Source organism: Clytia hemisphaerica, unplaced genomic scaffold (assembly GCF_902728285.1).
Source record: "Clytia hemisphaerica strain Z4C2 unplaced genomic scaffold, Clytia hemisphaerica genome assembly, whole genome shotgun sequence".
Classification (NCBI taxonomy): Eukaryota; Metazoa; Cnidaria; class Hydrozoa; order Leptothecata; family Clytiidae; genus Clytia; species Clytia hemisphaerica.
Genome location: NW_027104421.1, coordinates 893,095 through 903,859, shown reverse-complemented (window position 1 = coordinate 903,859; position 10,765 = coordinate 893,095). Strand labels below are relative to the sequence as shown.

The following is a 10,765-nucleotide window of genomic DNA, read 5'->3' as shown; positions in this document are numbered from 1 at the left end:
CTCAAATAATATAAAAGATTATTACTGTTGACTATTATCAAAGGAAACTTAGATTTGAGAATTTGCCAGAATTAATGATGATTCTTTATAGCTTTTTTGGCCCTCATTTCACCAATGTCCTCTTTTTTGGTAAAGAAAATATACATGAAATTTCTTATATCATTGAAACAACGAGTTTTGATACGACCAACTCCAAATTCATTATTCTTAGCACTTAGGAAAATAACTCCCCCACCCAATGACAAAATATGCATAACACTGACAAAATATGTACGGCATTGATATTATGGCATCATTAATTATGTCAATATCGATTCAATGCCCATTAAAGAAAATAGCACTTCTAAATAGTTCTTTTTATCGGCAATCCAAAAAATATCTGCAATCTGATTGGTTAAAAAGAGTACAATATATATCTTGTATTTAACATGTACAAAATATAAATTGGCAAAAAGATGTTGTTGCATTGTAGCAGTAGCAGCAATCTAACGCTTTTTTCCAACACAAAAAGTGCACTTTTTGGGTCATCGATAAACCAGTTATCAGACATTTGCTCGTACAATATGGAAATATTTCACTCGTTCCAGATTTTCCGTATATTTTCCTTGCCTAAAAGGCTCGGAAAATACGGTAACGGAGAAATCTCGGAACTCGTAAAATATTTCTCGTATTGTACTCCCGACTGTCCGATAACTATTACTTATCGTGAAATGTTGAAATATGAGCAAAAGAGAATCAAATTTAATATTTGTTTCCTATCTAGATTATTTTAGCGCTAGAATATGGTAAATTTTCATGAAAATATTTTGCAATGGCGGTACGCCCAATCACGTCTACGGGAAAGTTCCAATTTCTAATTATTGGGAAATCAGGGAAAGCGGTTCACCATATGGATAAAAAACGAACGGAATGAAACCTGACAAAAGGTCAATTTTCAGAGCATGTCATGGCTGCCCCCTAAGGAAAATTATACCATTGAAATCCTGCCCTTAAACTTTGTGTACCCACCCAGAAAGGCTGTTAAAAAAAACAGAAAAAGTAACAAAATTGGCCAATTTTCAGTGACTTTGCCCCTGAGACCAGAAAATTATAAAAAAATTACCCCTGCCCTTGAAACTGATACACACTCTGCCCCTGAGATCTTGATGATTTCTGCCATACTATGCAAACTGGACAAAACGTTTTCAACTAATTTATTCAGATATATAAAAGCTAGGTATAAGAGGTTCATTATTTGTGGATTTTAAAACCTACAGAAGCAAAAGCGAAAGTTGTTAGGGGAAGGAAAGTAAACACAAGACAGAAGGGTTGGTTGTGTTGATTAGGTATGTTTTTATTCTATCCAAACACTAATGTTAATAAAGGCCAAGGAAGCTAGACAGAGTGACAGAGTGTTGTTTGTGATTGAATAAAATAAAACAATCTAAATATTTTCCAGGGGGTGAATTTTTAGTTTCTCTTCTGCGAACATGAAGTCGCCAATCCGGGGAGTCTTCATTTATATACCATAGAAAAGCTCATGAAACTCGCTATGCTAACTTAATTTTGAGTTAAGCAAATCGCCAAGGCCAAGATTGCCAAACAATCATTTTTTCCCTATGGGTTTTCTCTTTTCTCTTTTATTGGCTTCCTTTGTTGATTTCTTGCTTCATCAATGACTCACACATTATTTCTTAAAATGGAAAACATGCTATTTCCCAAGCTAATAAAAAGGGCCGTTCCAGAAAATTTCTGTTACCCCCGTTGGACGCCGTGCATTTAAAAAATTTTTCTCACCTCTGAGATATTTTTTTTCTTCTATTCTTTTCTATTATGGTTGAGTTACAGGAGGCTATGGGAGCCCATTCTAGCAACTATAGATGCTTTGAGTAAGCATCCCGTCAGCACCTTGAACTAACTACCCAATTCCCCTCACATGGCATGGGTTGACCCGGGCGAAGGTTTGTTCACTTGCAAAGTCAACCGTTGTGAGTGGGAATCGAACCTTATGGTCGTACAGGAATCCACTATACCACAACGCTACATATCACCTCTTCCAGTGGTGGTCTGAAATTTGGATGAAAATCCATGTACTTTCGCAAAATGTGTCGGAAATTCCACTCTTTTTTGCCTTTTTCAATTCAATTGCAGTGGGAATTCATACATTTTCTTCTCTCGCCTTGGAAATTTTGAATTTTGGTGAAAACTTTTGCCCTTGGAAATCCTGTGTCGTCCCCCCCCTGTTACAGACAAATTCTGGAATGGCCCAAAGAAAGTGAAAGTAAGATATCTATCTAGCTACCTTGCTGCCTTGCCTTGATTGGATGGATAATTCTCGACATTTGGGACATTTCACCACAGATCCGTTTTGAATCATCCGTTTGTCAACACATTAAGTGTGCATATAACAAATATTCAAAAGCTTTGGTCTTACAAATTGATCCAAACAAACACAACATTCCAACTCTTGCAAGAAGCCACCAAGCCTGCCTCTGCTGGGAGCTGGCATTTTCAATTTTCCTCCTCTTATATTGTCGGCTCCAACTGTAATAAACCAAAAGCATATTGGATGTCTCTTGGAAAAATTGAGCCCGACTGTAACTTGTAGAAACTTAGAAACCCAGGGTATTGTTTTTCTGGGAATTTTGTCGCAGGATGTTTTGAAAACAGGAGTAGAACATGTTTCAGAACCATGTCAGGAAAGAGCTAAATATCCGAGTGGATGGAAGTTTCACACCGAAATGAATCTACACGTTTTTTTTTTTATAAGAACAAACTATATAAGAACATAAGGCTTCGAGGCCCAAAAATTTAAGAACATTCTAAGAACATTCTAAGGCTTTGGAGTGGAGACTTAAAACATGCATTTTCTTAAGAAATTACATCAAAATGCTCAAAAAATGCTGAAAATAAGAACATTTAAGAACATTTTTAGGCTTCAAATCCAAAAAACTAAGAATATCCGAAGGCTTCGAAAATTTTTGACGTTCTTATAAAAAAAAAAACGTGTAGCGTCATATTCACTCGACAGATTCGACAGATTCGACAGATTCAAATCGAAAGTGGTAGCATAGCCAACCTAGACCGAATGGCACGTGACCCAAACATAGTGTGGACAATAGATATACTCAATAGTGACCTTTTACAGAAAAAATCAAGTTCATATCTATTTTGGTTCTTGAGAAACTGCGCGGAAACCACTTTTGCTTGACTTAGGCCAATCTGTCGAAAAGCCCGATTTTAGTGTTCTGGCCAACTTGGATCGAACGGCACGTAACCCAAACATAGTGTGGACAATAGATATACTCAATAGTGACCTTTTACAGAAAAAATCAAGTTCATATCTATTTTGGTTCTTGAGAAACTGCGCGGAAACCACCCTTGCTTGACATAGGCCAATCTGTCGAAAAGCCCGATTTTAGTGTTCTGGCCAACTTGGATCGAACGGCACGTAACCCAAACATAGTGTGGACAATAGATATATTCAATAGTGACCTTTTACAGAAAAAATCAAGTTCATATCTATTTTGGTTCTTGAGAAACTGCGCGGAAACCACCCTTGCTTGACATAGGCGAATCTGTCGAAAAGCCAAGTTTTAGTGTTCTGGCCAACTTGGATCGAACGGCACGTGAGCCAAACATAGTGTGAACAATAGATATACTCAATAGTGACCTTTTACAGAAAAAATCAAGTTCATACCTCTTTTTGTTCTTGAGAAACTGCGCGGAAACCACTTTTGCTTGACATAGGCGAATCTGTCGAAAAGCCCGATTTTAGTGTTCCGGCCAACTTGGATCGATAGGCACGTGATCCAAACATAGTGTGGACAATAGATATACTCAATAGTGACCTTTTACAGAAAAAATCAGGTTCATAGCTATTTTGGTTCTTGAGAAACTGACTACATTGTAGAAAGCATTGAAAAATTTCAATATTTTTCAAATTATTATTTTAGCGCCTCCAATTACTAATCTCCAACATGATGAAAACTCTTTTTTGAAGGCTCATTACAATGAAGTACCCAGTTAGTAATTTCAACATTACATGTTTTTCAATACTATATTGACCTTTCCTTTACCCGGGCCTTTACCTCTAAATTGAATAGAAAATTGCATGTAACAGATCCATAAATTCTGAAAAAGGCTATTTGCCTAGCCAAAATATTTGAACCTTTTGATTGTAGTCACATTGTAGAAAATATTGAAAATTGTAAGCATGAAAGAAATAATTTTCATTTTAGCGTCTTTCGCCAAAAATCATGAACACGATGAAAGCTCTGGATTGAACCCTGTTTACACTGAAGTACATTGTGAGTAATTTAATTGTTTTATTGTATGCAAAACATAATCAAGCATGTTTATTGTATAATCAAGATTATGGAACCTTTTCACTATATGGTGAAAATTTTTGAATGGTTTTAGTTATATGAAATCATCTTCGTTTTAGCGCCTCTCGTTACAAATGCTGATAATGATGGAATCAAGGACATAGGAACACATCACTGTGAAAAATACAGTATGAAATTTAAGTACTAATTTTCCAAGGGTTAATAAGTAGTTTTAATCGACGATAAGGGTGCCCCGGTAGTAACACATTCATATTTGCTATGATCATGTCATCATTTTCACGATTTCTATTAGCCTGGAGGTCACCTAGAGCTTTTTGATAGAATGGATGAAGTATTGGGCGCCTAATCAAAAATTATCAGAAAACAAATTTAACCTATGATTAGACTCAAATCTAGATTTTTATCAGTATAAGACCATCGTATTAGCATATCAGCGTTGAATCTATCATGGATATTTTAGAAAAATAATTACTTGAGGCATACAAAACTAGACCACTAAAAACATTCAAAACTAACAAAAGCAAAACTAAAGTATCCAAGCCACATGTACAGGTAGCCATCGACCAATCAGGTTCATTCAAAAATGCAGGGAAGAATTTGTGTAAGTAGATGAGTTACTTGCACTGGACCGTGAATCAGAGAGAAAATTATAATAAAAATTTACATTACAATAGTCAGTACACGATCTGGATACCAAGACTATGTTGAATCTGTCAAAACCAATTTTATATCACTATTTAGGTCCTCTAGCTGACACCACACCAGTCGCAGAAACTTTCAAAGATCTTTTAAAAGAATCACGAGGTATGTAATTTGGTCTATCATATGGTAGACCGACCCAACATGGAAACAACCTTTCATGTACAAAGAATTACTCTTATGATATTTTGTGAATAGTTTTTCACGTTTTTCAAACAGTCTGGTGGCGAAAAAGGAGTATTGTTTTACTGATTATCTTGCAATTTTACCATCCTTAGAATCGGTTTTTACCACGCTGGCAAAGCTGTGGAAATTTCTTTCTGCTTTCGGCATTTTACTTTAGCCTAGGGGTCCAAAGAAAGTAGATTTTCGAAATTATTGTTTTATTAACTTTTATTTACCTATTTTTTTAGGGTCTGATTTCAAAGGCCCGTTTTTGGGCCACACCTATGGTCGTTATTGAATCGCGAGTGCACCCCCCCCCCTTACTTGAAAGCTTACCGCCTTCATCATCAGTGTTTTTTGTTGTATTAGGCAAAAGAACGAATAGAAAACATACCATCAGAGCCAAAGGTAATTCATTGTGATTTATTAATTGTCTCTCCTGCGGCTTCAAAATTTAAACAGTGTTTTCACCATTGCTTCCTGTTCTTAGCGTTGACCATTCTTTTTTACCTAAATTACATAAACTTTTTTCATGGCATAAAAACCATTTATTATGGTGCGATCGAAAACGTCTTCATAACGGTACCATAGTTTAAACATTTAAAATTTTCACTCCATCGCACTGCTTTCGGAATTTGAAAATCGTCTCGTTACTCAACCTCTATTTTATTTACAGATGGTGTTAAGCTGTACGACGGTTCCTCAGCCGATTCCTCTTCTGAGTCAAGTGATGAAGGTAAAAATTTATCTAAATTTCCTTAAGGGTACTAAGTTTTCGGGAACTAAATTTTATACGGTTTTTTATTTCGGATTTAGCTACAAACTGCAAAATTCAGTTCCCACCAAATTTTACAAATGCTAAGAAAATTCGTTACTTAGATGATTTAAAATTTACAGGCTGCCATTTTTAAAATCCACAATTTCCTCAAAAATAATCTCCAATCAGCGGACCGCAAAAATCATTCCCACAAAAAATTGTCTAATAATTATCGTCTAAAAGTTCGAATTAAATTGAATTTGAATTAGACTAAAAGATTCTCAACAAAAAACTAAATTTTTCGTCCATAAGCACAATCAAGTATTGGCATTCTCAAATTTCAAATTCTTTTAAAAAAAAGGATAATTCATGCGTTTATCTTGCTCAGCTAAAACCGACAATGTCTGAATTTCTTGGTAAAACCAACAAGGTTTAACATGAAAATCTAGTAGGTAAAAAGGATGTCCAGTTATTCGAAGTAAATTCATATCCCCTTTGGAGCTTTGAATAACCGGGAATCTACTGTAAGAAAATTTAATGATTACAAACTTCTCTTTTACCGTGTAGATCAAGAGCCGCAGCCCGATGAGGATTTCTTATCCTTTATCATTGAGGATGACACTATCTTGGATTTCATCAAAGGGAACAAACTCTTAAAAAGCCAATCTGAAAGATATCAAGTCTTCAGAACTCTTCCCTCGTTTAAAGTGTTCAAGAAATTAGCTGAACACGAAGCTCACATCATCGGATTAGGTGATCTAATCCTTACATACTCGAGTCGTATTGTTCACCGGAAACTGGTTATTCCTATCAAAAGTGATCCAGACGACCTCACAAGTTTGACAGGAATGGAGAGACTTCCTATCCCCTTTATGAGAAGTTCTTATTTTGATACCGTCGAGAGTTTGATTGTGCCTGAATTGTACACTTACTTTGTTATGAAAAAACATAGCCTCTCCTACAAGGACGCAACAGAATTTATGTATGGCAAATATCAGTCAACGGTGTTTCATGTCTTGCGACTCGAAAATGTAAGTGTTTTGCAATTTCAAGCCAAGAAAAGGTGTTAATATGAAAATCGTGAAGCTCCCCTCCCCCGAATCATCTGATTTTAACTTTCTAATTAAAGTTAGGGAATATCGCACGTTTATTGTTCGAGAAAGCGAATTGTTTAAGCTTATTTCATTAAGTGATAATAACATTTCTCTAAGTAAATTTAGCAGCAAGTATCTACAGAATGTCGAAGTGATCGTGAATTCAAATGTTGTTTTTCTATTTCAGGAAGAACTCTATTCGCCGAAACCAAATCAGAAAATAAATGACAGCATCACAGTTCAGTGTAAGTCATGATAATCCCACGCTAAATGCTCGTCAAATACTGATTTTAATTTTGAAATTACCATTTTTGATCAAAGTAGATGGAAATACGTTGTAATACTCGATAGACCGAGATTTTGGCCAAGAAATTTAGAAAAGCCAAAACTTTGCTATAAAGAACTGTCTTTTTCAGATTATTAACCGTTTTCTGAACCTTTTTTTTTTCAACAAAATCTAGCCCTGTTTCACGTTCTACTGTCCTCTAGTAAAATGTTTAAAGTCTTACCACTGGATACCTTTCCGTCAGTTGGTCGGTTTGAGCTTTCTTTAAAATTTGCGGTATAGTCGATTAAAAAAAAAACTTCCAGTGGGTTGCCCTGTGTCACAAATATTGATCTGTTACTCCCACTCCCACCCAAGCATAATTCTCAATGGAATATTTTTACCCAAACATGCTACTAAATAGGTACTATAACAAAAACTTCCTCTAGGGTTGTAGTTTATTATTTTTGCTCTGGTTGCTATTTTTTAGCTACCGACGGAGATCTTTTCAGCCAAAATACCGATGGTATCGTTATCAAAACTGACAGTAAAATGAAAACAATAAAATTGGTAAATTGGTCTTTTTTATGTTGATTGCTACATTTTAACACTATGATATATTGTTCATTTCCGGTTTTCTATTAATTTTCACGGCCTTATTTGATTGAAATATTTTCGCTTGCATATTTTTATAATAAAATTTTCAATATTTTTAAATCAAGTTTTAAAATCCTGTTAGTTGAGCCGAGCAAAGATAAGAGTTTTAAAAATAAACTGATTGTTTTTTATGGAAATTTTTCATCACATACTTTCAGTTCCATTAAAATTGACCTTTCAGCCAAACTTTCGTTCGAGGGAAGATTTTCTTGGGAAGATGGTTCCACAATTCGATTTCACAAAATTGAAAGTAAAGGGCGATGTAGGGTTTATCGAGATGAAATCAGAGTGCCGATCTAAATATATATTTTATATAGTGGGTAAGATTCAATTGAAAATACTATACAATTTCAATCCTTCAAAATCATACAAATATTTCATACATCTAGGGGTAGTAATCTACCCTCTGCTGCCCTCTACTGTGTGATGCTTTCTCGATTTCTAAGTTAATGACCAAAATATAATGCCCTTTTTAATTAGATTTCGAATTTAAATAACAGAGAAACTCTTATTTTCTAGATTGTAAAGCGGATGAGAACGTTCTCCGGGAAGCTTCCTCTAAATTATTTCGATTGGCAGACAATTTGAGGTGCCGAAGCCTCACAATATCGGCCATTGAGTTCAATGGAATAACGAAGAAAAAGGTTGCAGAAACTTATCTTCAGTCGTTGAAGCAAGAGACTTTTTCAAATTTGAAACTTGTCCGTTTTAACGGCGAGCGAACAAAACTTGGCACCGTATATAGAAATTTCAAAAAACTTGTGAAATAATTTAACGAAACTCAAAAGAAAAATCTCAATTAACTACATTATTAAATTATGTTTTTATTGTCGTTTAGTTCTATCCTCGAAATTTAGATTTTTATTATGGTACATTCGCTGGAGTTAGGTATTCGGTATTCGGGATTCGGGATTCGCATTCGGGATTCGAAAAAGCTCAATAAAAACTTAACGAAAAAAGATATTAACTTGAAATAAAAAACGGATGCAAGCACACATACTAAGGAATAAATCCCAATAAAAAAATTCAGAATATGAGCTCAGTTGTCACGTGACTATGGGAAATTCCCCTATTCGGGATTCAAATCATGTCAGGGACCTTTCTTCAAAAGCTCGCCAGTCGTCAGTAAATGGTTGAATTGACTTCAAATAAAAAACAGATGCAAGTTCACATGTCAAGGAAGATATTCCAAAAAAAAAAATTCAGAATATGAGCTTAGTTGTCACGTGACTACGGGAAATTCCCCTATTCGGGATTCAAATTATTTCAGGGACTTTTTTCAAAAGCTTACCAGTCATCAGGAAATGGTTGGATTGACTTCAAATAAAAAACGGATGAAAGCTCACATGTTAAGAAAAATATTCCTAAAAACATTATTCAGAATATGAGCTTAGTTGTCACGTGACTATGGGAAATTCCCCTATTTGGGAGTTATTTCAATTTAGAGACCATTTTTAAAAAGCTCGCCAGTCGTCAGTAAATGATTGAATTGACTTCAAATAAAAAACGGATGCAAGTTCACATGTCAAGGAAGATATTGCAAAAAAAAAATTCAGAATATGAGCTTAGTTGTCACGTGACTACGGGAAATTCCCCTTTTTGAGAGTTATTTCAGTTTAGGGACCCTTTTTGAAAAGCTCATAAAAACTCAAGGAAGAAAGGTATCGACTTCAAATAACAAACGGATGCAAGTTCACATGCTAACGAACAAATTCCAAAAATAATTATTCAGAATATGAGCTTAGTTGTCACGTGACTATGGGAAATTCCCCTTTTTGGGAGTTATTTCAGTTTAGGGACCTTTTTTGAAAAGCTTACCAGTCATCAGGAAATGGTTGGATTGACTTCAAATAACAAACGGATGCAAGTTCACATATCTGGGAAAATATTCCAAAAAAGATTATTCAGAATATGAGCTAAGTTGTCACGTGACTATGGGAAATTCCCCTTTTCAAGAGTTCAATTATTTTAGGGACATTTCTTAAAAATGATTTTATTGACTTCAAATAAAAAACGGATGGAAGCACACATACCAAGGAATATATCCCAATGAAAAAAATTCAGAATATGAGCTCAGTTGTCACGTGACTATGGGAAATACCCCTATTCGGGATTCAAATTATTTCAGGGACTTTTTTCAAAAGCTTACCAGTCATCAGGAAATAGTTGGATTGACTTCAAATAAAAAACGGATGCAAGCTCACATGTCAATGAAAATATCCAAAAAAAAGAAATTCAGAATATGAGATTAGTTGTCACGTGACTATGGGAAATTCCCCTATTTGAGAGTTATTTCAATTTAGAGACCATTTTTAAAAAGCTTACCAGTTATCAGGAAATGGTTGGATTGACTTCAAATAACAAACGGATGCAAGTTCACATGTCAAGAAAAACATTCCGAGAAAGAAAATTCAGAATATGAGCTTAGTTGTCACGTGACTATGGGAAATTCCCCTTTTTGAGAGTTATTTCAGTTTAGGGACCTTTTTTGAAAAGCTCATAAAAACTCAAGGAAGAAAGGTATCGACTTCAAATAACAAACAGATGCAAGTTCACATATGTGGGAAAATATTCCAACAAAAATTATTCAGAATATGAGCTTAGTTGTCATGTGACTATGGGAAATTCCCCTTTTTGAGAGTTATTTCAGTTTAGGGACCTTTTTTGAAAAGCTCATAAAAACTCAAGGAAGAAAGGTATCGACTTCAAATAACAAACAGATGCAAGTTCACATATGTGGGAAAATATTCCAACAAAAATTATTCAGAATATGAGCTTAGTTGTCACGTGACTATGGGAA

At 34.9% G+C, this 10,765-nt stretch overlaps 1 protein-coding gene across 1 annotated transcript; it reads left to right on the top strand.

The window, feature by feature from the left end:
* The first annotated feature begins 3,008 nt into the window (after positions 1-3,008).
* Positions 3,009-8,773, top strand: LOC136820352 (uncharacterized). Its single transcript, XM_067076539.1, has 6 exons — positions 3,009-3,888; positions 6,338-6,980; positions 7,231-7,288; positions 7,799-7,878; positions 8,147-8,285; positions 8,485-8,773. Exons 2-6 carry the CDS (start codon positions 6,798-6,800, stop codon positions 8,733-8,735), a joined length of 711 nt encoding a protein of 236 aa, XP_066932640.1. The 5' UTR covers positions 3,009-3,888; positions 6,338-6,797; the 3' UTR covers positions 8,736-8,773.
* Positions 8,774-10,765: the final 1,992 nt, after the last annotated feature.

Excerpts from the sequence above, each read along its gene's own strand:
- LOC136820352 (XM_067076539.1), top strand. The coding sequence starts at position 6,798 with ATGGAGAGACTTCCTATCCCCTTTATGAGAAGTTCTTATTTTGATACC. Across the intron at positions 6,981-7,230 it reads ATGTCTTGCGACTCGAAAAT|GAAGAACTCTATTCGCCGAA; the intron begins GTAAGTGTTTTG and ends TTTCTATTTCAG. Across the intron at positions 8,286-8,484 it reads ATATATATTTTATATAGTGG|ATTGTAAAGCGGATGAGAAC; the intron begins GTAAGATTCAAT and ends CTTATTTTCTAG.